The sequence below is a fragment of the Malaclemys terrapin genome, chromosome 6 (genome assembly GCF_027887155.1).
Source record: "Malaclemys terrapin pileata isolate rMalTer1 chromosome 6, rMalTer1.hap1, whole genome shotgun sequence".
In the NCBI taxonomy this organism is placed as follows: Eukaryota; Metazoa; Chordata; order Testudines; family Emydidae; genus Malaclemys; species Malaclemys terrapin.
Genome location: NC_071510.1, coordinates 113,667,040 through 113,694,765, shown reverse-complemented (window position 1 = coordinate 113,694,765; position 27,726 = coordinate 113,667,040). Strand labels below are relative to the sequence as shown.

Below are 27,726 nucleotides of genomic sequence, written 5' to 3'. Positions count from 1 at the left end.
GATGCAGTTGGCTTTCAATGGCAGCATGGCTCTGAACAGGAACAGTGGGAATTTCATGGGATGTCTGCAATTCCTGGAGCACCTAAGCCTCAATCAGGGACTCTTCTCTCCCTCCTGCCAATACAAACCCAGCACAGATAATGCCTTGGCCACTTGACATTATCCACCATGTGGAATTTTCCCACATAAAAATATGATGCAGTACCCCTCTTCTCTTTGGGCATGTCTACACAGAGACTCTTAGGAAAGTTAAGGCAAATAACTAAAATGTATGAATTTAAAGTACAGTAGTTAAAGCACATTAAATGCCGGTGTGGACACACTCATTCGGAAGTAACCTTAGTTCATTTTAGCCTTAAACGCCTTCAAAGGGTCCATCTACATGGGGATAAAGGCCCTGCAGCACAGCCGCAGCTGTCCCAGGTCAGCTGGCTCAGACTCGCGGGGCTCAGAGTTTGACAGGAGCCCAAGCTCTGGGACCCCGGTGAGAGTCCAGGATCCCAAAGCTCGGACTCCAACCCAAACTCAAACGTCTACACAGCCATTTTTCAGCCCCAGAGCTTGTGGGCCGTGAGCCCGAGTCAGCTGACCTGGGCTAGCTGCCGATTTTTTATCCCCATGTAACCATACCCAAAGGAGATTAAGCTAAAGCAATAATGCCGTTTTACTTCTGAGTGAGAGCAGGAGGTTTAATGCACTTTATTTAATTAATGTGCTTTAAAGTTCACACCTTTAGTTAATTCAGTTAAACTTTCCTGAATCTTCCCGTGTAGACATGTCCTTTGACGGGGTGGAGTATGTTAAGGAAGTAACATACCAGTGGAAAACAAAAGGACAAATACAGAAAGGGGACAGTCCAAAAGTTATTACCCTGAACACATATTTGTATGTTATGTTAAATTTATTGACTGGCAGATTGGACTGATTTGTGTGTGCAACATGCAAAATTCTAAAAGGAAAAACAAAGTTTTGCTACATAAATGTGAAGTTTAACAGTTTACAAACACAGCGTAGATGAAAAGTCCAGACTAGGTCCCAAGGCAAGTATCCAAGTAGGTCTCAAATAACCCACCTACTATTTGTTCCAGTAAGATTTAATCTAATTTATGACTAAAATGCATTCTGACAGCTCAAAACACTTAATAATTAAGTAACAGTTGATTACAATCATTGAGGGAACCCACAGAGGAGAAGCAGAAACAGTACACTGAGCCCATTACCCAAACTTTAGTCAGTACAGAGCCACCTGGGAGACAAGACATTACTGACCTATGAAAATATGCTCCTTAGATTAAAATACTCTTAAAGAGGACACTAATTCAACTTATCATAGAATGCTGAAATTAAACTATTTCAGTTAAAAAAGTTACCAAATTGTATCAGTGTCTTTAAAATTCAGTTTTCTTCCTATGTGTCAAGCAACAGTGACCAACTGATAAAGGGAGCTCAAACATGCAGGTGTACAGGAGAAGCTAGACACAACATTCTAAGAACACATCCACCTCGCTCTATTTCAGCATGTAGGCTGTAAAAGGGCTGGTCCTGTTAAGGGGCCCAGTTCTGCAAGGTGTAGCCTGCTGATCTCTGGCAGACATCAAAAGCAGCAGAGGGTGCTCTGCACCTTGCAAAACTGAAGCCATCATTTCCAAATGAATGAACTCTGACAAAAGAAAGCAGATCTTTTTGTATTAGGAGAATGTGCTCAATTCTACACTCCTTCTGACTGCAGAGAGAGTTTTGCTTGGGTAAGTGAAGGCCCAAATGTTCTAACATTGTATTTTTAACAGTTTACATGATTCCATCTTTATTAACTTGTGTTGAACACTCTCATATTAATACACAACAGTATTTGTAACTTTAAATGATCTGCCTTTAAATTTAACCAAAACAACCCCCAAGCCACAGATAGAACATAAACCAAATTACCTTTAAAAGAAAATCAAGTGCCCCAATGTTTTAAGATACATACAGATTAAATGTTAAAGTCAGAGGAGAAATAAATGTCACATGTTAAGTATTGTACACACAGCAAGTTTCAAATATCAATCTAATATGAAAACTTTGCTATGAGCTAAAAGCTGCAATGCCCCAACCAGATGGTGTTTTTAAAATGACAAAACAGCAATTTTTCTGTAGATTTTTAGAAGTGATTTTACCTTCCAAATAAGCAAAATTTCACCTTTTCAGCTGCTACATTAGATAGTTGTTTTAGTAAAATTGTATTACTTTATGGCTCAAGCAACAAGGAGCAATAGCTCTTGCCTTTAGATGGACTGTAGGATGACATAGTGCACTGATCCCCCCCTCACATGTAGGATTTTAGAAGTTGCTTTGATTTTCTGTTGAATTTCTCCCGAGGAAGTGGTTAAGGTTTGCAGCGTTGGATGAAGCGTGGGTACAGACATACGTCACGGATGTGATGCCTGTTCAGAATCCATGTTAAGAAGCGTTCTAAACCCAAGCCGTACCCACCATGAGGGCATGTGCCATATTTACGCTATGGAACAAAATGCAAAGAGGAAATATTTTTAAAACTCATCAGCCTGTTACTCATCTACACTGGGATAAATATCACACTTGGGGGCTCATATCCTGAATGATAAATGGGGAAACTAAAATGGGCTCATCCCACTGAATGAGTGTGTGTCCATCTGATTCCTGATATTTATTATCCAGGAAAGAGAGGAGTGGGAAAGAGGGAGCAGGAAGGAAAGAGGACTTACACTACACTCTTTTCTTTCCCCCTTTTGTCCTTCTCCACCCCATTCCCCTCCCCCTGCAACCACTGCTGATGGACTGTTAATTTTCCAACAGACTAAGTTACTCTTTTGTCCACTAACAGCAAAAATATTTTATACTTGGAAGTTGCCAAAAGGAACTACTGCCTTTCAAACAGGCAGAGCAGGGACAGAAGACTTTCCGAGGGACTTGCACTCACATGCCCAGCCATTTCCAGGCTGCACTGGAGCCTCTAAGCAGGGAGCTCTAATAGAGGATGTATGCACCGCAGCAAGCAAAAGCAATTTCAATAGCCTAAAAACTACCTTGCCACAGGTAGCAACCAATTGCAAGATACAATGGGTCAAGTGGCCAAAAGACAGACAAGTCCTGATCTCTCTAAAATAAACTGCCCAGATTAATTTTTACTATCATTTTAGCATGATCTGAAAAAGCCACACCCTCTGTATTTGCCATGCAGGGAGTAAAGTCTATTCACGTACCTGATCTGTATACCAGTAGTAAGGTGTGGAGTCAATACCTTCCCGCTTATAACCCTCTAGTAGCTCATCACTGTCCCAGATACGCATTGAGCCTCCAACAATCTCACCAACATTTGGCATCAATACATCAACCTAAAACAGACAAGACAGGAGGTCACAAACTATTACATATAAGCTACTTACAACAGGAAAAAAAAAGCCAACCCAAAACCAATCATAGGCTTAAAAGGTTAGCATGGTAGCACTTCTAAGGCACACTCTAAGGAGGATGGCATGTCCTATTAGCCCCATTTTACAGGAGGGGAATTTGAGCAGAGAGGCTGATTGACTTATCCAAGTACATAAGAATGGCCCTACTGGGTCAGATCAACTGTCCATCTAGCGCACTATCCTGTCTCAGACAGTGGCCAGTGCAAGATGCTTCAGAGGGAATGAACACAACCCGGCAATTTTGAGTGACCATCCCCTGTCATCCCGTCCCAGCTTCTGACAGTTGGAAGTTTAGGGACACCCGAAGCATGGGGTTGCGTCCCTGACCATCTTGGCAAATAGCCATTGTTGGACCTATCCTCCATGAAGCTATCGAATTCTTTTCTTAACCCAGTTATGCTTTTGGCCTCCACAACATCCCCTGGCAACACATTCCAGAGGATGACTGTGTATTGTGTAAAGAAGCACCTCCTTTTCTTTATTTTAAACCTGCTGCCTATTATTTTCATCAGGTGACTCCTAGTTCCCGTGTTATGTGAAGGGATAAATAACACTCCCCTATTCACTTTCTCCACACCATTCATGATTTTATAGACCTCTATCATATCCCCCCTTAGTCGTCTCTTTTCCAAGCTGAGTAGTCCCTGTCTTTTTAATCTTTCCTCATACACATAAAATGTAGCACAGCTAAGAATAGCACCCAGTTCTCCTGACTTCTGGTCCTGTGCTTTAATGGTAAGACTGTTCTTTTCCTCCCACTACTAGACTGAATACTATCTTTATATAGCATTTGTGTGTGATCAGACTAAACGAAAGCCCTAGTAAAGTGCTGACATTTATTCTTTTCAGGGCAGATATACATTTACTTCAATATTTCTTTTTTTAAAGCAAACAGGCCATGCACAGACATGTGAAAAAATATTATTTCAGTGAAAGCTATCCCACTTGACTCTCCCACCCAGTCATTTATTACATTTTTCTGTGCATTCACACACCATCCCCCTCCCAGAAAGAAACTACGAATACTCTGTGACACAAACTGACAGATTCAGTAAGCCGGGAATCCTCAGGACAACGCTGCATGTAGAAGGACTTTATCTCTGCAGGAAATCGACACAGCAAAATTGGTTCATTAATGGTGTCTGTCATCTTTCTCTCGGGAGCTTCTGGGATATCCTGAGGTTAAACAAGATTTTAACAACATTTATGGCCAGACACACTGCTTGAGTTCAGCACTAGGCTTTTCGCCTATAGATGTCAAGCAAAAAGAACACACAGTATAACAACAAAGATATGAGGAAAGCTTTTGGCAGGGGTGGAGGAGAAGCAAATTTTAATCAAATTCCAGGAAGTTAAATCTGGAAAAAATTATTTTGCATCAGAATATTCACTACATATCAGAGGGTAACAGCTAGGAATAGCTAAGGCTAGGTCTACACTACCCGCCTGAATCGGCAGGTAGAAATCGATCTCTCGGGGATCGAATTATCGCGTCTCATCGGGACGCGACAATCGATCCCCGAATCGACGCTCTTACTCCACCGGCGGAGGCGGGAGTCTGCAGAGCGCCGTCGACGGGGAGCCGCGGAGGTCGATTTTGCCGCCATCCTCACAGCGGGGTAAGTCGGCTCCGATAGGTCGAATTCAGGTGCGCTATTCGCGTAGCTGAATTTGCGTCTCTTAAATCAACCCTCCCCCCGTAGTGAAGGCCTGCCCTAAGACACTAGAAAAAACTAAGCCAGTCCCAGACTGGAAGCTGAGAAGAGAGTGGAGTTCTTTCAGATGATCAGTTACTGTTACACAGAGGTTAGTTTTATCTGGCCCTGAAACCCAGGTATGCTATACATTCCATGGGCATTAGGTCTCACTGCTGAGAACTGTTTAAGCACTTCCTTTAATCTACATATTGCATATATGAATATCTTGAATGACCAGTTAAAGACCAATTATATGTACCACTGCATCAAAACCTTCCTAACTTTGAAGTTACTAAGGAATGTTGAAGGACACCTAGCAATACACACTCCAGAAGTTTGGGGTTTTTTTTTTTTTTAAATCAATTCAGCAGTTTTACTATTAATTAAAAAACAGGCACAGTTTAATACCCTTATTAGATTGCTAATATTTTCTGCCTATGCTATAAGTAACTATTTAATAATCATTAAGTATCATACAGTCAAATCTATCTGTTGGAATTACAGCTGCGGTGTTTCATGTCCACACTGCCCTCCTTCAGCGGTGCACATCTTCACCAGCAGTGCTTCCACCAACTTAAGAGGGGTAACCTGGCTGGGAGCTGGGAGCCCAATTGTCCTGAGGTGACAGCCCAAGCTGTGTGCCAGGCACAGGGTTCACAGCAGGAAGCCTAACAGCCTTTCTTGTCAATTTCCAGCACTGCATCACCCTAACTAACTGACATAAGCCCTATGCCTCTCATGGAAGCAGAGTTGTTATGTCCGTGTAGTAGGGCTCTTACATCAGTGGGAGCAAGGCCGTAGTGTAGACTGACATAATTAGGTCAACGTAAGCTACCTTATGTTCACCTAACTCTGTAGCGTAGACCAGGCCTAAGTCTAATTCCAACAGATACATTTGTCATTAATTGAAGAAGCATTGCTTGTAACAACCATTTGTGTTGGTCAATGTTCACTTCCATTGTTGCCTGTGATTTAAATACATGTAGAAATTATATTAGAAATCTAAAATATAACATGATTTCCCTCTCAATTCTGGGTTCAGGCAGGCATTGACAGCACCAAAGACATGACAATTCAAACCAGAGGCAGCTTCAGTCTTATTTGCGATGAATAAAGAATGCCACATTGTGTGGCAAAACTTAGAAAGATAAACCAGACACTAGAAACTCAGGGCCAGGTGCTGAGAAGGGATGGAGCACCTTGGGCTTTCATTGATTGCGCCAGGAGCTGCAGAGGCACAGCCCCTCTGAGGATTTGGACTATGTCAAGGTCACAAAAGTGTAATTTTGTCTTCTTTACTGTGCACAGAAAAGGGTGCAAAGGACCCCAAATACAGGGAGGAGTCGGGCAGAGGGGGGGAAAAAACCCACAGTTTGGAGGTTAAAAGAGAATGAGAAGGAGGTCGGACCTTTTCACCAAAAGTTTTGACCCAAATTTCTGTACTTTTCAATCAAAAGCTTTTGGGGCCAAAATAATAAAATTTTCCTGATCCAAATTTCTTGGTTTTTTGACTGAAATACAACTTTGGCCATTTTTTTTTTAAGCAAAATACAATTTGTCCAAATTTTTTAACCTACATTTTAAAAACAATTTCTCAGTGTACCCTAAATACAATTTTTTGACCAAAACATTTTATTAAAATTTCTCAATTTTCTGAAACATTTTTGACCAAAAGTTTTAATCCAAATTTTGATCTTAAACTGTGTTTTTGCCATTTTTATTTTATTTTTATTTTTTTTGCCCACAAGGGAGGCTTCTTTCCAAACCCAGTGGCATCAGTTCTTTCCACTTATCCTGCGCTACCTCGACTGTAGTACACAGTAATGGGAGGAAATGTTAGCACAACACACGAGGGAATGCCATGCAGAGGGGATGTGTCTGCATTAGGTTTCCTCTTCCATTCATGTGGATTTCCCTATGGATCCTCAGGCTCAGAGCATCTTAAAAGCCATATTCCCTCCACATGTCTGCAAACTAGAGAACAGATTCTGAAACCCAGTATTCAGGAGGACAAAGACATTGATTTAAAGAAATCCTGGCCCCACTGATCAACATTACCCTTTAGACAGCTAGAAGACCAGGCCATACCCAAAAAATAGTCAGTAGGTGCTTTATAAAACCACTGTTTGCATTTACTGCATTATGATTCAGTCACAAAATTAGGAAAGAAACCACAAGGATGGTACACTTTCAGAGTTGAGCTCCAACCTCTTAAGATATCAAAAAAATAGAAGGCAAAAGGGTCTTACTTCTCCGAATTCATAGTAAGTGCCATCTTCCTTCTTCACACCGTGTTCCCTTAGCCATGTAATGGCATCCGTATAGTTCATTCGTTTGAAAGGTCGTTTGGGGGGCTGGAAGTCCTGCAATGTAAGATTAGACATACACGAAAACATTAGTGCTGTTTGAAAGGTCAATTCCTTTTAGCTGTGCAGTTAGAGTTAGGAAAGTAGCCAGGCTTAAAAAAAAAAAAAAAAAAGCACGTTTCTACTCAGGAGATCTATTCCTTGTGTTTTCACAGTCCTATCTGCTCACTTTGGTGAACACCACAGGCTTTCCTGTTAGCAGTGCATAGCCAGGGCTTAGAAAGAACAAGCCAGATGCTTTTCTAGCTCATGCTTTAACAAATTAGTTATAAAGATTCTTCCCCTGAAACAAACTAGAAAAGATGCTGTAGCCAGAATGAATACAGCTTGGCTTTCAGATCCCAGGAAGCGTTTGTGATGCTTAGAAAGAACTTAAGAGACAGAGCAAATTTGACAAAGAATCCTTTGATAGAACCATGCTTTAAATTGTCTGAATGAGAGAGGCAACAAACTAATTCTGGGTTAATATATAGCAAGTGTATGATTTCTCCATTAATTGTTTGTAACAACTCAAACCATGGAGGAATTGCTTTTTCTAACTTACTTTTGCTGTTGATTTAATAGAGTGGATTGTTTCAAATTGTGTAATTTTTAAAATAATTGATTCAAGCCTCCACTGGTCTCCCTTATACCTCCCAGCCAGAAGAGCTGTGCCAATGAGGCTCCCTCTAGAGGTCTTGGACCTTACCTGCATGGTGTGTGCACTAATGCAATGCAGTTGCCTCTATGGGAGCCTTAGGTAAATACCTGGTGGTGTCTGGGGTGCTGAGTGAGTGTGTGCACACAAAGCATCTATCCCTCTCCACATGCAGCTTTCTGAACCCACAGAAGGCTCTCTGCAGGAACCGGGATACAATACGATACCACTCAGGCCACTGACCCCCTCTGTGCATGGATGCATTGGGTACATCAGCACCAGTTCCACAGCATACCGCAGATAGCACTACAGGACACTATGCCAAGAGAGTTTCCATCTGCTGGGACACGGGGCTGAGTACTTGCAGCAAGTTCAGACTTGCTACATTCACCTCTTTAAGGAAAGACCTCACTCTCTGGCCTGTATCTCATCTCCCCCAATCCCAGGTCCTGAGCAGAGACTAAACAGGTAGGAGAAAGGCAGTGCTTATCAGAACAAGCCAAGGAAACTGGAGATGCTCTGGTCTCTGTGCAACATGAAGGAGTTGGCTAGTGACAGAGGAGACTGGCTGTCTGTAGGAGGCTGTTGGCTGGCTTTGGGGGGAAATTAATGAGACAGTGAAGTAAGGTGGGTCATTGCAGACAGGATGAGGAGGAGGAACCAGTTTTACTGAGCACTGTGTCTCAGCTTAGAAACCACACAAGTAACTGGCTAATATTGTCTGTTTCCTCAGGCTCCCTGTCTGTCTGTATTCCACTTTTGTCTCTTGTCAGATACCTAGATTAGGGCAGAGACAAGCTTTTTGTTCTGTTTGTACAGTACCTAGCACAGTGGGGTTTTGGCTGTAACCAATTAGTTCAGGTTATCATCCATTTGTCAGTGTATAATGTGATGTTATGGTCAATTTATATGCCATTTCATATTTAAATAGATTTAAATTGTAGGATTATAGAAGTATAGGATTGATAAATATTTAGGAGTGATGAGTGTGTATTAGGTATATAAGTAAAGCATGGCTGGAAGGCAAGGTCTATAGGCAGAGACCTATAAGATTTTAGCTTAGCCATACTAGACCATAGCCTTAAGAACACTTGACATGAGTGGATGACATAGGAATAACCCTGTGCCAGCAAGGTCACAAGGTTACTTCATAAGATGTGCCAATAGGTGATATTACGAAAAAATGGATTGCAATAGACCGCAATGTTCAAGATTGTTCAAGACCGCGAAACACCTGACTGGAACATCTTTCAATGACTGTCTTGACCACAGAGTACATGGCATGCATAGATGCTAATGAGAATGAGAGGAACTAAGAACAACCTATGAAAAACAGGACATACTTATGGGGTGTGGAGGTACAGATAAGGAAAAGAGTTTGACACCTTCATGCATAAGTATAAGGTGTTAGGTGTGGTAAGAATTACTCTATAAAAGAGGGTTCCATTATTGGGTAAAAGTGGGAAGTCCCAAGGGGTGAGCCCACAGGAAGCCCCAGCAAGAACCATCCCTCTAGCGATGATCATCTATTGAGAGGTCCATTCGACCCTAGAATATCTTTGAGGCTGTGCGTGTGACTACAGTTATAATTACTGCATAGGTTTTTGTCAGCTTTCTATATGCATGGGTAATTGTAACTTATTGCTTAATAAAACTCATAGTACAGGTAAGACTTTGTACTTGTGATTGTGTCTGTGGTCATTGTCCTTCAACTTTGTGTGTTCCTAGAGTCTCCAAATTTGAGAAAAGCACCAGATGCAATTTCACTCTGGTGAGTTTGAAACTGTAGCAACCAGAGCTGAATGCATGGTGGTGTAAAACATCATCAAATTCACTCTAAGCAAAATAAAGGGCTACATGATCCATGAATGGGGCTCCCTAAGCACTTCTGGAATTCGAACAGCAGCAGCTTGTCCTGAGACTTTAAGATATAAACCACCACCCCTATCCGTGCATGACGTAGGTATCAGCCTTGCAGAGGCTGGACTCCTTTTGAGGTCATTGAGTGTCTTACAAATGATCAGAGCTCACTGCTGTGCTCTGTTCGCCCCGTGTGAATATGCTGCCAAAAGGAGGCTAGGCTGAGGTTCTGAGGGACATTAAGTCATATTTCTCACCAAACAGAGGTGAATATTCAGGACTGCTTGCCACACCACCACATACCGGGTTTAGGTCATATAGGAAGGTTGCTACAGACGATTTCAAGACTCTGTCCACTACATCACACACCAAATTCTCCAGACGGGTCAACAAGTCTTCAAATGTCATGAAAGGACATTCAGCTTCAATGTGAGTATATCTGAAGAACAAGGTCACATCACCATTAGTCATCAGAATGAAGACACTTCCCCTCCTTTCATCAGCCATGCACAAGCAAGAGGACTTGAGTAATGAAGACAATCTCCCTCTGAGAGGGGAGGATTTCATCCCAATTGCCATTTTGCCCCCTCCCTCCCTACACTCTTATCCTATAACTAGGGCTGTCGATTAATCGCAGTTAACTCACGCAATTAACTCAAAAAAATTAATCACGATTAAAACTTGATTTATCGCGATTCATTTTTTTTTTAATCGCACTGATAAGCAATAGAATACCAATTTGACATTTAATATTTTGGATGTTTTTCTACATTTTCAAATACACCTCTACCCCAATATAACGCGACCCGATATAACATGAATTCGGATATAACGCGGTAAAGCAGTGCTCCGGGGGGGAGCGGGGCTGCACACTCTGGCGGATCAAAGCAAGTTCAATATAACGCGGTAAGATTTTTTGGCTCCTGAGGACAGCGTTATATCGAGGTAGAGGTGTATATTGATTTCAGTTACAACGCAGAATACAAAAACTGTACAGTGTTCAGTTTATATTTATTTTTTATTACAAATATTTGCACTCTAAAAATGATAGAAGAAATAGCATTTTTCAATTCACCTCATACAAAGTACTGTAATGCAATCTTTATCGTGAAAGTGCATCTTACAAATGTAGGGTTTTTTTGTTAGGTAACAAAACAATGTAAAATTTTAGAGCCTACAAATCCACTCAGTCTTACTTCTTGTTCAGCCAATCGCAAAGAAACAAGTTTGTTCACATTTATGAGACATAACGCTACCCGCTTCTTATTTACATCACCAGAAAGTGAGAACAGGCATTCGCGTGGCACTTTTGTAGCTGGCATTGCAAAGTATTTACATGCCAACAGTGTTCCCTGTAGTTTTTCCCACCCACGTGCAGAATGAATTTTGTTATGTGCACCAATATGGAGGTGATGTGTACATAACAAATAAAATTCATGTGGCAGGGCGGGGCCGAGAGATTCGGCATGTGGGAGGGAGCTCAGAGCTGGAGCAGAGCGTTGGGTGCGGGGGGTTAGGGCTCCAGCTGGGGGTGAAGGCTCTCGGGGGGGAGCTGGGGAAGAGGTGCTCAGGCCTGGGGCAGAGGGTTGGGGTGCAGGCTCTGGGGTGGGGCCAGGTATGAGAGGCTCAAGGCTGGGGCAGAGGGTTGGGGAGAGGGGTGCAGGCTCTGGGGTGGGGCTGGGGATGAGGGATTTGGGGTGCAGTGTTAATTAAATTTATGACTGAACTCCTTTGGGGAGAATTGTATGTCTCCTGTTGTGTTTTACCCGCATTCTGCCATATATTTCATGTTATAGAAGTCTCAGATGATGACCCAGCACATGTTCATTTTAAGAACATTTTCATTGCAGATTTGACAAAACGCAAAGAAGGTACCAATGTCAGATTTCTAAAGATAGCTACAGCACTCGATCCAAGGTTTAAGAATCTGAAGTGCTGTCCAAAATTTGAGAGGGACGAGGTGTGGAGCATGCTTTCAGAAGTCTTAAAAGAGCAACTCTCTGACGTGGAAATTATAGAACCTGAACCACCAAAAAAGAAAATCAACCTTCTGCTGGTGGCATCTGGTCAGATGATGAAAACGAACATATACTGGTCTGCACTGCTTTGGCTTGTTATCGAGCAGAACCCGTCATTGGCATGGACGCATGTCCTCTGGAATGGTGGTTGAAGCATGAAGGGACATATAAATCTTTAGGGCATTTGGCACATAAATATTTTGTGACGCTGGCTACAACACTGCCATGTTAACGCCTGTTCTCACTTTCAGGTGACATTGTAAACAGGAAGCAGGCAGCATTATCTCCTGCAAAATGTAACCAAACTTGTTTGTCAAGTGATTGGCTGAACAAGAAGTAGGACTGAGTAGACTTCTAGGCTCTAAAATTTTACATTGTTTTGTTTTTGAATGCAGGGTTTTTGTTTTTTTACATAATTCTACATTTGTAAATTCAACTTTCATGATAAAGAGATTCATAGAATAATAGAACATAAGGGTTGGAAGGGACCTCAGGAGGTCATCTAGTCCAACCCCCTGCTCAAAGCAGGACCAATCCCCAACTACAGTACTTGCAATGGGGAAATTGAAAAATACTATCTCTTGTTTTTTACAATGCAAATATTTGTAATCAAAAATAAATATAAGCTGAGCACTGTACACTTTGTATTCTGTGTTGTAATTGAAATTGATATATCTGAAAATGTAGAAAACATCCAAAAATATTTAAATAAATGATGGACTATTATCGTTTAACAGCGCAATTAATCGCGATCAATTTGTTTAACCGCTTGACAGCCCTACTTATAACCTTATTCCCTTCACAAGTTACACAATGGCATCCACTGCACATTCCAACAACAGAAGCTCAATAAAAGACATTCTCCACCTGGACAAATTACAGAAGAGGAGTCAAAGTCTCCTCTAATGCTCTGCCTCCCACCCACTGACCTTGGGAACAAGATATTTCCAAAGAAGCTTTGGTCAGTCCCTTGCATGTTAGCATAACACTCTACCTTCCTTTTTATAGAGTCCTATTGTTCCTGACAGACTGCTGCTCCCTTGCCCTCTAAACACATGCATACTTATACTACAATGATTCCCATACTCTGACAGGTGTCTGCGCGTCCTGGACTGCTCAGCTCTGTATGACTGGGCGATACAAAAGGTGTCTCCTAACGCAGGGATGCAGGTCTCCAGGTACAGCTGGGAGGACTGTGTCAAGTATGCCTCTTCGCCAAAATAATCCAGTTTGAATAGCGTGGAGCCTCCTTCAACCTGCGTTTGGACTAGCGTCGGTGGAGTGATCTGTTAAACAAAACCTCATTATTAAGATAAGAATTCCGTCTATAAAAACAGTCAGAAAGTGGTCTCCTAATTGACAAGTAATTTTTGTCTAATTCAATTAAATATCAAAGTCTATACAGTATATCTAGAAGCATCACTGAGGCTCTGAAGAAGGAAAGAAAGCTATACTTACTTCGTAATATCCATTGTCAAAAAAGTGATCCCTGAAGCACTGTATGACCACGGAGCGCACCTTGAGGATTTTGGACATGTTCTCTCCTCGGATCATCATATACCTGTTGTTAAGCTGCACATCAACATCCGATTCCTCATTGATCAGGTTATCAGCCCCTCCAGCTGGAGCCAGACCAATCAGCTCCCAATAGTCACAACTCAACTCATGGCCCCCTGGAGCCTATGGGTTTTAGAAGAAACAACATACACATTAGAAGTTTGGTACTGTCACCTAAAAATGGTAACTTGATATCCTAACTTAACTCTATTGCTAATAACTCTGTTTTAGCCCTAGATGTTCAAGACCTACTGAGAAAGGCAATGCTTTTAAAATGCCATTTTTTGTAATTCAACAATGCCACCTTTAGACGAATGATTTGCAACCCAAGACTGGGTTGGGATCCACTGATTTAAGTACAGTGGCATTATGTGCTACTTCTGATTAATAAAAAGTTACTCAGTGTGAAAAATGTTCATCTTCAGAACTTGCATGGTCTGAGGCAGCTTGTCAATGTTTCCAAATGACTGCTACTCTTGTGAAAACAGTGAAAAATCCTTCCTTCTCTCCCCACTCCCATAAAAATACACACATTTGGGACGCTGTGTACAAGATAACCCTTGATAGGAATCTAAGGCATTCTGACCTTTTTATATTTTTGTCCCGTCTCCTCCTGCTGAAGGATACATGTAACTCTCACTAAAGTCAATGGGAGTTGCTCATATGATGGTGGAAGGATCACCATATATAGACTATGTAGGAATTTCATCCTAGCACTTGCATGGGACGTTGGTGCTTTTCTGAGTTTTCTGCATTGCACTGAATTTCACCCCAATATGAAAGCAGAAAATCCTCCCCTTATTAATTTTAGCTAACTGCTGAACAAGGAAACAACAAATTGTCCATTTTGGAGTTCAAGTAGCGTATGCTGTAGTGTCATAATCCCAAACATTATACCATTTGCTAAGGCAAAAGTTTCATTTTCTGATTCTATCTGGCTTTCGCTGTCCGAAATGAGAGAGACAATATGTAATAATGAGCTAATGAATATAAATAGTAAACAAAAAGCACAAAATAGTTAGAAGTTAGAGTTTAATATCCTCAGGTATTATTACTAACAAAGGGAAGGCTATTACTGTGCTTTTAAAATAAGTTATTTCTGACCTGATAATATCATTTTAACTTGATACTAGCAGCTATAAGTTCCAATACAATTGGGGCTGGGTTCTTTAGATAAGTTCTTTTATGGATGCAGTAAGTCTCCTCAAAGTGATAGTGAGGATTTCAACCTGCTTTAAACACACGGTTCCAGCTAACAGGTTTCTAGCTCCGTTTTGCCCACCAGTGTGGATACTGCCAGATAGCATGTTGTAGCCCAGGTTTTTAAAAACACAACTCTAACACTGTTGGGACCTGTTCATACACTGGCTGGCAAGTGCATTTTGGAAACAGGTTTGCTGAACTGTATTCAAACATGGCTCCTAAATTCTGTGAAAGAGACTAGATAGGGCCAAACAAGTCACAATCTGGACTATTTCTTTTCCCCCCTTTTTCAAACTTTCTAGACTCAATAAAACGTACAGAAGTGTTTGTGTAGAAATAAATACATTTTCACTGCATGATGAAATTTCTGAATAAATTAACACCTTTCTAACAAAACTCATACTTAAAACTATTGTCCAGGAAGGGCCTACAACATAACGAAGTCTCACCGCAGATTGTGCCATAGTTAATGGGAACTCAGTAAATCAGATACTGGGCAGAACCCAGTATACTGAATATCAATGGGGGTACTGGGAGTGTAAATTAGGCAGAATTTGTCCCATTCTGTCCTACCATCAGTGGCTAGCTGAACAGCCCAATCTTCTTCAAAATTGGCTCTTTAGTAGCTATTTAGAACACTATCAGAATAGCTTCTCTCTTGTTGTTCATTCTCTGAATTTTTCCCCCCCAGGAAAATCCAACAGACATCAAGAAACTATATTCAAGCATCAGTTTTACAATATGGATTTATATTTATTCTGCAGAAGAGATTTTATAACTGAATTAATTAGACAAAGAGCAACTGAGAAGATATTAGAAAACAAATGTCCTACTATTAGTTTTTTGGGAGTTATATTTACTGTACATTACTATATTTTAAAGGATATCCTGAAACTTTGGACCATCCACATCTAGTTTCTCTCCCCATATGAATTCCTGGAAAATTCTCCAGCCCTACCTTCAGTCTGAACTCTTTTTATGGGCATCCTTTATGAAACTACTTATTGTAGAACTGACCCTAGCTCCAGATGTGAAAGACTTCATAAGTATTAACAATCTGAAATTTACATGACTAATTACAAGGCAGCAAAGTATAAACACTATTTGGTTTTTGATCTACAACCTTATTGTATTTTTATACATTTCCAGCAGTTATAAATGATGCTGAAATCATCATTAAAGAACATAAACAGCATTAAAGGCCAGTTTTCAGGCTGTGTGTCCTTCTCAAATTAAAAAAGGCCAAATTAAGGTCTCTATGCTCCCACAGGTTATCCTGCATAGAGGGGAGCCTACAAGCACAATCTCAGCTAGAAAGGAGAGTTGAGAATCACCACATTACCACTAAAACAGTTATTTAAAAAAAAAAAAATTAATCTCACTTTTTAGGAAAACTAAAGCCGTGTCTATATTTAAAAGACAATACTCTTCCATACTAGTACCCTAAGGAAATGCAACTTCAGCTAAAAGATAAACTAGAAATATTACCCAGTTAGAACGAATGAACACAAGCACAAACCCATGTGCGCGCGCGCACACACACGCGCGCACACACGCACACACTCAACCATATCATGCCATCAATTTTTGAACAGCAATCCCCATTGAAATCAATGATGGAGTTCTCTCCCCCGTTCCCTCCACGTTCCCTGCCCCTCCCCAAAAGGGCCATATTTTGCCATCTAACTGAGTGATAGGTGGGTGGGGGGGAACCCCAAACTCACAGCCGCAACTAACTCCCTCACCTGCTTGCCTTCAGGAACAAGGTTTAGTGTACCATACACTGCCACACTGCTCTCCGTAGAGAGGATCACTCCATTGTAACACTGACACTAGAAAAAGAGACAAAGATATTTTAAATGTACAGCTAGAATACAAACTCTACAAGGGTCCAGAGACAAAGAAAGAAGGTTCATAATCTCGTTAACTCATTCTGTGAACAAGAAAAACTCCGGTGGTATGAGTGAGAAAAAGAGACCACCTTAAACTTTTCATAAAAGTTTAATGAATTAAACCTTAATATCGTTAAGTCAAACTTTCAAGTGGGGCATATAAAAGAAACAACACTGGGTATTAATAGTTTCTCTTTTGCATTGCAGAAATAAAACCCCGCAACTCACCAGTTCATCTGACAGGACACACTGCAGAAATCCTGTGCCATCCCTTAACACAAGGAACATCAAATTTTTTCCTAGTTAACAAAAACAAAAACCCAGACTCGTCAGACAAAACTATTACTTTATTCAGTTCAGTAGGCCCACACCCAGCAAATGTTATCACGGCAGTTTGTTTTCAGGGTTTGTCTGTTAAGGGTTGCTCAAGATCACTAATAAATACCAGAACTACACATTAAATCATTTGTTGGATGATAAAATCCTTTCCACACAACGGTGTTTTTTACGCCAAAAGATAATGAAAGATGAAGTCATATGTAGAGCCTAATCCTAGGTGTTAGGCGTCCAAATCCCCCAGGGCAAAATCCTGGCTCCACTGAAGTTAATGGCAAAGCTCCAATTGATCTCAATAGGGTCAGGATTTTACCCCCAATAATTAGACAAGGAGTGTTGGATGTTCTCAGGGCCAGGCCCTTTGGACCGGCCGCACACAGGTGCTGACTATATAGGCCCAAGTTACAGCTATTGTGTGGAAAACGATGTAGCCCCTCCCATTCATCCCCTCTTGTTCAAGTTTTTCCTTCTGGGAAGAAGCAGATTGCACAGCATGCCGTGCAATAGGAATCACTGTTAAGGCAGGACAGCCAGCATCATACCCCGATCCCCAGGTCACACCAAGTTCAATCCTTCTAGGATACCTGGCAGAGGACATCTATGAAGCATCAGTGGATTAGGATGGACAGCTTTACCAGGTGCTACAGAAGCTGTTCATTTTCCACGCATCTCCCAGCTTTTCTAGCCTGAGCAAGGTGAGCCAGAATATGTCCTGTTATACTCTACCCCTTGTTCCCCCTCTCTGCATTGACTCAATTACTTTTAACGGCTAGCTATTTACTTTGTCTACATTAAGGACTGTTTACCTTGTCTACGTAACCTGTGGACCCAGCCAAAAACCTTCACTCGTTGGCCTCTGTGTGCCTCTAGAGCACGAATCTTCACCTGTAAAGCATGGATTAAAAATCAATGAAACAGAGATAAATCATAACAAACCGACATTTAGACAGTGCCTTTCATTTCCACAGATTCATGGGACATAGGCATATAGGATATGCACCCAGAAACAGCTTCTAACCAGTGAAATGCACAGACATCTGGGGTAGAACACAACAGGGATTGAACAGCACCCATCAATTCTGAATGACAGTTTAGGGCACCGAGGGAAGAATATCCTATCAAGTTAAAAATAGAAAGGGTTGTGTTTAAGCACCTCTGATGTCCTAACCAAATTTCATGTTGGGTTATTACATTCTGCTTAACAGTCCTACTTTGTCAGATAGCAACGTGGGAACTTTAATGACCACAAGTGATCAGAAATTTGGTTTTACATCTGAGCTGAATACAACAAGAGTCAGCACGTGTAAAAGTTCACTTGAGAACCATGCCTCTCAGATATTACTTATACTTCAATATATACCAAATTGCCACCCCATTCTGGGCAAGAGACCTTGAACACACAGCTTTCCTTCACCCAGAGGTCTGAACAGCCTTTTCTGCACTAATTTTTAAAACTACTAAGTAAGATAGGAGTTCGGTTAGAAGCCAAAATATGAGAGAGGATAATGAATTAGAATTGTAGATAACTGGCACTTTTTGATGCATTTTGGTACTGACTGAATCCCATCGCAAAGTCACTGTTGAGGCACTGACATGGTCAGACTGACTCTCCAATTGGCAGGCTGGTGTTGCTCTTCAGACTTATCTAGTTATCGGTTAATAGATTTTAAAGGCCCAGCCATCTGCAAGTTGGAATTACTACAGTGCATTGGCCAGGGAAAGACAGAGATTGACTTCTGTGCAACGGAGTACACTGTCCATTTGCTTATGTTGGAGTGAAAATCTCAAATCAAAATTCTTTCACACATGCTGTAAGAAGTGTCTTCAAGATTGTGATCTTTCAGAACGTTTATTTTTTGCTTCCCAATTCCTCTGATTTAGACTTGCCAAACCTCACTGACTTCAGTGTGGCTGCACGAATGTAATTCAGTAGAACTTGGGCCCATACATATTGGATATTAATTCAGTATGTATGTTTTTCAAATCAGCAGTATTTCCTCCATCCCCCACCATGGCAAAAGCCCTTCTGTTGAGGGCAGATTTTAAACAAGGATCTTTATAGCAATTAAAAAAAACAACAACAAAAACTCATCAGGCTGTTTCAAGCAGAAGTACAGCTTGGCTCTTTTCCTCTGGTGCATGTGTACTGGAAGAATCCAAAATTAAAGTCAAGCAGGCTCAGTGAACTGTGAGGTGAATGAGGGAGATGAAACATATGAGGATATGCTAATGACCAGAGAGAATAAAATCTCAAGGAAGGAAAAGCATAGTAGTCTTCAACAGCTGGTGATGATGCAGAGCACACCTCAGAAAGGGATTGTTACAGGGGCTTCTTATCCAGTGCATTAGATTTCACTCACGCATTTAGGCTCTGGAAGACTGGGATCATTCTTGATGGTAATTTTCTTAGCTTCCTCCAGGTTCTTCTCTCGTCGCAAACTGTCTTCTGCCTAATTTTAAGAAGTTTTTCCATAAATTATGTCTTAGTCATGTAGTGGTGTTAACGATAACTACAATCAGGTTATTTATACCAGTATCACTCCCCACAGATAGCAGTACGAAACTGTTATGTACATCTCTAAAGATGAATGTTTACATAGAATCTCAGCCCTGCTACAATATGTCAAAAATCTGGCCTAAGATACATGGGTGCGATCCCCAGAACATGAAACACATCCTAGAAGTGCTCTTAACCTGGTTTAGAGAAGGTTGGAGGAGTTTAGAGACATCCACATTCAAAATTTGTAGAAACTCATCCCATCCTGATGCAGACCATTTGCTTGTCTTGATGAAGTGAAAACAACTAACATACATATACACTGAAGTCAACGGGAGTCAAACCATATATCCAAGAACAGAATAGGACCAGGTACATTTAACTTTCTCTGCCCTTCTCTGGCAAAATTAAACTATCTGGGTACACAAGCAGTGGGCTTAAAGGTTGTAATGCTGACTAGTGCACTACAGATCACTTTGCCTGCTACGGCCTTCATCCACCACTATAACAGCACACTCAGGATTTGCATATGCCATTTTCAGGGGAGCTAAAATGGATTTTTTCTATTTTTAAATTTCTAAATGAGCTGACTTGGCAGTATTCATAACCCACCTCTTTCTTCTCCCTAGCTTCATGCTTCATTTGTTCTCTTTGCCATGTTTTTTTTACATTCTTCATTTGTGTCTTAGAAATAACATCCCATCTCTAGATGGATCCGGTGAGATATGGAGGGAAGAGGGGAAGAGAAAAGTTATTTGTGTCTTGAAAAATAGGAACCTTAATACCTCATTTAATTAAAAATATCCATTTAAATTACATCACCTCATTTTCTTTTTGCGAGTCCACATAAATAGTAGGAAATGGTTCTTTTCCTGCTGTCATCAAAGCCTTAAAGGGAAAAAAAAAGTGCAAAAGTCAGTTTCATCATAAGAGTACTGAAGCCAGACTGTCAATGAGATAATATGGTGGACATCCTACATTTACAAAACACATCAATGAGGACCTGATGTTAAGATACATAAGATTTACATTTAAAGAGAACAGCAGCTTAAAAAGCTATTTTCAGATCAAATCTGGCCCACCACTAGTTTACAGTATTTCCGTAAATAACTGTCTGTTTGTCCTGAAGGGAAACGACATGACTTGAAATAGATTTTGTGTGTTTTCTGCAGATACCTTCAGAGCTGTTTTGAAAGGCTTCTTCTCTGTTCCATCGCCAGTAGAATCGCAGCCCTCGCGTTCAGAAACATACATCTCTCCTGTAATATAGAACAAGCATATACAGGTATTTTAAAGCAAGCACAAAACTTGGCAAGATTTTAAGAGGGATTGGATACGTATATGGCTATCAAGAATATTCAGCATCATCATAATTAATGAAGACATGTTTTTGAAGAGACATTAAGCCTCATGCTTCAGGTCTCAAGAGAATCTCTAACTGTCAGGGCATGTCTACACTGCAATGTAAGCCCAGGGTTAGCAGAACTCAAGTTCCCAGACCCTGGGTTTGTTAACCTAGAGCTCGAGTGTCAACACTCATTTGTGACCCCAGGTTAGGAACTGGTGAACCCTGGTTCCTACCTGGGGCTCTGGAGTCTTCACTGCATTAGGCAGGCCTGAGTCCAACTACCCACATCCTCAGACTTCCTAGCACCCTCCCAAAATGTGGCAGCAATGGCTCTTTGTTTGTGATGCAGTGTGGGAAAACTTGACTGTCCACCAAACCACTGACAGAGGACAAAGAAAGTCAGCCCGTAGAATACTTTTGGAACTGCATCTACACTGCAAAGCAATAGGGCTTGAATCAACTCAACACCTGTGGGGTCCTGGGACCAAGCCAAGGGTTAGTGCAATTTGTGTGTAGACGGAAGTGGGGGTTAAAGCTTGAGCTGGAGTTCAAACCCCAGGTTTACTCTGCAGTGTAGACATAGACTAGGATCCCACATCCACCTATTGAGGTTTTTTACATCTTCCTCTGAAGCTTCTGGTGCAGACCACTGTCAGAGACAGGATACTAGGCCAGACAGAGCTTAGATCTGATCCAGCATTGCAATTCCTATGTTCTTATTAACTCAATAGTGGTGTCTTTGCACACTACAACTAACTTAACACAAGATGGCAAATAACTACTAGAGACCTTGTGTATAACTGTAAAAAGTGCCTAAGGGAGATAAGCGCCTATGGATTATCAACAGGAGCTGGGCATCCACTTCCTTTGGCACGTTTAAGAATACCACCCCTAAGAGTTCATTTTAAAAGTCTGTTCCTCTTCTCCTCGAAGTGATACATGTACCTTCTTTGATACCAACCAATCGTGACTGCACACTAGTTTTTTGTGCTTTTCAAGGTGATGGGTGTGTATGTTGCAACTCCCAATTTTTGCAAAATTTTGGTCTAACTTCTCAGTGCACATTTTTCCCACAACAGGAAAATAAGGATATTTAGTTTAATATAACTTTTTGAAATGTAGGTTATCGGAGAGCATAATGCTTTTTTAGCTTTATGCACTTTTCTTTTTGTTCTGATTCCTATAGGATACAGTCTCACCTCATTAGCTGTTCTCAATGTCTGTTGTGCCACTTCCTCTTTTACTGTGTTTTTTCTCCCATACCATCCTCCCTGATGTTGCCCCTTTTATTCTACACATCCATGTCTCTTCTCTCTAACTAGCAAGACATGCACAATAACTCAGTTATATAGGATTTGCCACATTGAAGCTCATTGAATCGGATATCCAGGACTGCATACTTCAGAGGAAAGCAACAAAAACAAACCCATAATGCACATAGCTAATTGTACAATTATTGGTGGAAGAGGAGAGCTTTTGGGGTGAAAAGAAGAAGGAAAGGAACCAAGAAACATGCACTGATACATAACTGCTGACTACCTTTATAACTGCAAAAGCAATGAACAACCATTAACAGCCCTTAAAAATATCTTGCTATAATCCCTTGATTTGGTGGTTACCTGCACCACAAAATTCCTCTGGCCTATTATGTGGAGTATCTCCTTTATTTGTTCCAATTTTACCACTTACTAATTGTATCAGGTGGCCCCTTTTTCTTATTGCCTGGAATACAAAAAAGGACTGATCCATTTTCACTATTCTGGTCTAATACAAAAGCCGGCAATTAGGTAACATGACAGATGAAATTCAGTGCAGACAAGCACAAGGTGAAGCATGTTGGAAGGAAGTTTTAGATACTCCTACATGCTGATGGGGTCCAAATTAACTCACTCAAGAGAGAGACCTGGTCATCACAGAGGATGGTTCAATAAAAGTACTTGCCCAACATGCAGCGGTGGTCAATTAACCAAACACCGTGCATTTGTTGTATTCAAAAAGGAATAGGGAGCAACACTATGACATTCTATAAATTGATGGCACACCCTCACTTCGAAGGCCATCATCAGTTCTATTCACTCCAGACAAAAGAGCAATGAAAAATATTGGAAGCATGGAAAAGCTTCCATACAACAAGAGACTAAAAAAAGATTAGGACTGTGTAGTTTAGGGAGAAGACAGAGAGGTGAGATAAGGGTATATAAAACCAGGAGCCACACAGAGAAGGTATGCCACACACTTATAACAACAACAGTTAAGGAAATTACACATGGGGAAATTAACAAGCAACACAATTGAAGTAAGGAACAAGAAAAGGTATTTTGTTGGGTTTTTTTAGTAGCTATATTTCATAGTTAAGATGTGGACCTACTTATCACATACTATTACTTTACACACAGATTAGGAAGAATAAAAAAGGGCATATTAATACCAATGTTAAGAATATCCAGTTACGCTATCCAGGATAATGTACAAGGGATATTGACCCTCATGCTTCAGGAAATAAGCCAGGTACTACATGGAGTCAGACATCTCCCCGTCACTCCCTGGGCATGTAATTGCAGAATTGTCCATTATAGGGCTTTCAGACCTTCCTCTGAAACATCCAGTGCTGGCTAATGCCAGAGAGAGAGAATACCAACCTCAATGGATCACTGATCTGACCTGCAACAGCAATTCTTAGGTTCCTAAATTCAAGCGCGTGTGTATACATCTGTGTCTATATCTAGAGACAGATATACATACAGAGAGAGAGACACACACAGAATCATAGAAATGTAGGGCTGGAAGGAACCTCGAGGGGTCAGTAAGTCAAGCACCCCACACTCAGGCAGGACCAAGTCAACCTAGACCATTCCTGACAGATGTTTGTCCAGCCTGTTCCTCCCTTGGAAGGCTATTCCAAAGCTTAATTACCTTTATCATTAGAAAGCTTTTTCTAACATTTTACCTAAATGGCCTTGCTGCAGTTTAAGCATATTACTTCTTGTCCTACCTTCAGACTTATCAGGTCCCCTTTCAGTCTTCTTTTCTCAAGACTAAACATACCCAGTTTTTTTAACCTTTCCTCATATGTCATGTTTTCTAAACTTTTTATCAACTTTGTTGCGCTCCTCAAGACTCTCTCCAATTTGTCCACATTTTACATGAAGTATGGCACCTAGAACTAGACACAGTACTCCAGCCAATACCTCACCAGTGAGGAGTAGAGCAGAACAATTACCTCTCATATCTTACATACAAAACCCCAGAATGATATTAGTCTTTTTCGCAACTGCATCACATTTTTGGCTCAGATTTGTGATGCACTATAAACCCCAGATCCTTTTCAGCAGTATATCACCTAGTTATTCCCCCCATTTTAGAGCTTTGTATCTGATTTCTCCTGCCTAAGTGAAGCACTCTTTTGTAAAAGGAGGATAAACAGTGAGATGGCAAAATCTGCAGATGATACAAAACTTCTCAAGATAGTTAAGTCCAAAGCAGACTGCAAAGTTACAAAGGGATCTCACAAAACTGGGTGACTGGGCAACAAAATGGCAGATAAAATTCAATGTTGATAAATGCAAAGTAATGCACATCGGAAAACATAATCCCAACTATACGTATAAAATGATAGGGGTCTAAATTAGCTGTTGCCACTCAAGAAAGGGATCTTGGTGTCATTGTGGATAGTTCTTTGAAAACATCCACTCAATGTGCAGGGTCAGTCAAAAAAGCGAACAGAATGATGGAAATTAGGAAAGGGATAGATAATAAGACATAAAATATCATATTGCCTCTATATAAATCCATGTATGGCCACATCTTGAATTTTGCATGCAGATGTGGCTGCCCCATCTCAAAAAAGATGTATTGGAATTGGAAAAGGTTCAGAAAAGGAAAGATAAATAATTATGGGTATGGGACCGGTTCCATATAGGGAGAGATTAACATGATTGAGACTTTTCAGCTCAGAAAAGAGATGACTAAGTGGGGATATGATAGAGGTTTATAAAATCATGACTGGTGTGGAGAATATAAATAAGGAAGTGTTATTTACTTCTTCTCATAATACAAGAACTAGGGGTCACCAAATGAAATTAATAGGCAGCAGGTTTCAAACAAACAAAAGGAAGTATTTCTGCACACAACGCACAGTCAACCCGTGGAACTCTTTGCCAGAGGATGTTTTGAAGGCCAAGATTATAACAGGGTTCAAAAAAGAACTAGATAAATTAATGGAGGATACGTCCGTCAATGGCTATTAGTAAGGATGGGCAGAAACGGTGCCCCTAGCCTCTGTCTGCCAGAAGCTGGGAAGGGGCGACAGGGGATGGATCATTTGATGATTACCTGTTCTGTTCATTCCCTCTGAAGCATCTGGCACTGGCCACTGTTGGAAGACAGGATACTGGGCTAGATCGCCTTTGGTCTGACCCAGTATGGCCGTTCTTATGTCCAAATAAAAAACAAATATTTAACACTTCTGTCTTTTTGGTGTTATTACTGATAATTCCGGCTAGCAATGGACCAATACCATTGTCAGGATTCTTTTTGTTCATAATATATTTTTAAAAACTCCTCCTTGACATAAATTTCTCCTTGTGTCCCTTGGCTTCCCTTATCAATTTTCTACAATTCCTAACTGCTGATTTATAGTCATTACTATTAACTTCCCCTTTATTCCACTTTATTTATCTTATTTATTTTACAGCTGCCTTCTCTTCCACTTTAAACCAGGTTGTTTTTTTTAATCAACACAACCTTCTTCCTCAGCTGTGGAATTGTGGCTTTTTAGGGCATCTACAAAGGTGTTCTGAAATGATTCCCAATTATCATTCACATTTTTCAATTAAATTATTCCTCCCAGCTGATTTAGCTCACAAGTGCTTTCAGCTTTGTGAAATTGGCCCTATGAAAGCACCAAGTATATTATATATATTACTAGTCTGGACTTTATTCTGCTTGCACATTATAAATGTGATCAAGTCATGATCACTTGTACCTAAGCTACCATTAACTTTTAGTTCTGTGATCAGTTCCTCTTTATCTATTGGAACAAGATCTAATACAGAATCCCCCGGAGTTGGCTTTGAGTTAGGAAATTGTCATCTATAACACTGAGAAATTCCAGGGATGTTTTAGTATAAGACACGTCACTCAAATCTAAGTCCCCTTTTTGTTTGTTTTAAAAGGGATGAATGTTTAGTTTTTATTACAATAAAGCATTTGGGATACAGTGTGTCTAAAAATATTGTAAAAAATTAACTGAGCATATTTGGAGGACAAACTTTTTAGTTGCAATGATACAACAGTGACTCATACTGTACTTCCATGGGGTAGTAACCGATCAGATAAAAAAAAACAGCACTGAACTGCCTCATGGCATCCAAGGAAAAACGCTGTCTATGCTGCCTATTGGAATGGATTTAATCCCTACACATCACATACTGCCTTTCTGATGGTGGCTAGCAAAGCTTCTTTCCTGCATCAGAACGCTGATGGAGTTAGTGGCCAGATACACTAGGAAATGGGTAAAAAGAACAGGAGTACTTGTGGCACCTTAGAGACTAACAAATTTATTAGAGCATAAGCTTTCGTGGACTACAGCCCACTTCTTCAGATGCATACGAAATGGGTACAGCTCTCTCAACCCAGCACTGGTCAGCGCCCAGCTCTTTAGCATACACAAGCCTCCAGTAGTAGTGCCTCTCGCCCAGCAGCAGGCTATGATGGGACCTTTCAGCCACTTCATAAGGACTGTCACAGTAGGTCAGTCCAATGGTCCGTCTAACTCATTATCCTGTCTTCTAACAGTTAGCAGTGCCAGATGCTACAGAAGGAATCAAGAGTTTTGAGTGATCCATCCCCTGTCATCCAAGCCCAGCTTCTGGCTGTCAGAGGTTTAGGGACACCCGCAGTACGGGGTTACATCCATGACCATCTTAGCTAATAGCTATTGATGTACCCATCCTCCTCTTTTTTTTTTAAACTGATTTATACTTTTGGCCTTCACAACATTCCCTGACAATGAGTTCCTCATGTCGACTGTGCATTAAGTGAAGACACACTTCCTTGTTTTAAACCCATTGACTTTGGACTTAACGACCCTGAATAATTTTATAGTATCTACAAACGTTGCCCTCTCACCAGTTTTTCGTTATTTAAGGGATATGTTGATTAGGTCGCACGGGTCCCTGGCCGGGGGAACCTCGCTACTTACCTCGCTCCACGATGAATACTGACCATTGACTCCTACTTTTTGTTTCCTGTGTTTTAACCCCTTACTGACCCGCGAGGGGACCTGCCCTCTTGCAGGCCAAGCACCTCCCCACGCGAGGGACCGGAGAGCCACTGGGAGTAACACCGATCGCTAGAGCAACGTGTCCTTCCCGGAGCGGGGCTGCTCGGCCAGGCCTCAGAGCCACCCCAGGCCGGGCTCTCCCCGCGCTGCCCCGCTCCGGGGGCGATGTGGGGCCCGAAAGGCACCTGCCCGCGCCCCGCCGGGACTCACCCAGGGCCAGCTCGCCCGTCTCCTGGATGAGCAGCGCAGACATGGCGGCAGCGCAGCCTCCTCGTGCGCCCGGCCCGGCAGCGGGTTCTGCAGCAAGCGGCTCCCCAGCGCTCCGGCAGCGGGATTGCATCAGTCTGCGGCCGGGCCGAGCCGCAGCCCCGCCCCGGCGCGGGGAGCTCATTGGCCCGGCGGCGGGGCCGGGGCCGGGGCCGGCCCCGGTAGGGTCAGGGTGCGCCGCGGCGGGATTGGTCGCTCGCAAGCGGCCAGCAGGGAGCGGGGAAGCCCCACCCCCGATCCCGGCAGAGTCTGCTCCTTGCCGCTGAGCCGGGGCCGGCCTCAGCCGTGCAGGGACCCGTTGGGTTCCGGGAGGCGCGTTGCTTAAGCTGCTGGA

General features: G+C 41.6%; 1 protein-coding gene across 1 annotated transcript; it reads right to left on the bottom strand.

Annotated features, from left to right (window-relative positions):
• Positions 1-882: 882 nt before the first annotated feature.
• NARS1 (asparaginyl-tRNA synthetase 1) lies at positions 883-27,486 on the bottom strand. Its single transcript, XM_054031633.1, has 15 exons — positions 27,336-27,486; positions 20,671-20,753; positions 20,317-20,382; positions 20,107-20,199; positions 19,358-19,447; positions 17,804-17,882; positions 16,890-16,960; positions 16,515-16,601; positions 13,468-13,689; positions 13,096-13,295; positions 10,295-10,430; positions 7,378-7,491; positions 4,476-4,607; positions 3,222-3,353; positions 883-2,497 (listed from the first exon to the last, which is right to left on the bottom strand). Exons 1-15 carry the CDS (start codon positions 27,463-27,465, stop codon positions 2,366-2,368), a joined length of 1,767 nt encoding a protein of 588 aa, XP_053887608.1. The 5' UTR covers positions 27,466-27,486; the 3' UTR covers positions 883-2,365.
• Between the last annotated feature and the right edge of the window lie 240 nt (positions 27,487-27,726).

Coding starts and splice junctions, on each gene's coding strand:
- NARS1 (XM_054031633.1), bottom strand. CDS start 27,465: ATGCAATCCCGCTGCCGGAGCGCTGGGGAGCCGCTTGCTGCAGAACCC. Junction 19,448..20,106: donor AAGCTAGGGAGAAGAAAGAG/GTGGGTTATGAA, acceptor TCTTAAAATTAG/GCAGAAGACAGTTTGCGACG. Junction 16,602..16,889: donor GTGTCCTGTCAGATGAACTG/GTGAGTTGCGGG, acceptor CTCTTTTTCTAG/TGTCAGTGTTACAATGGAGT.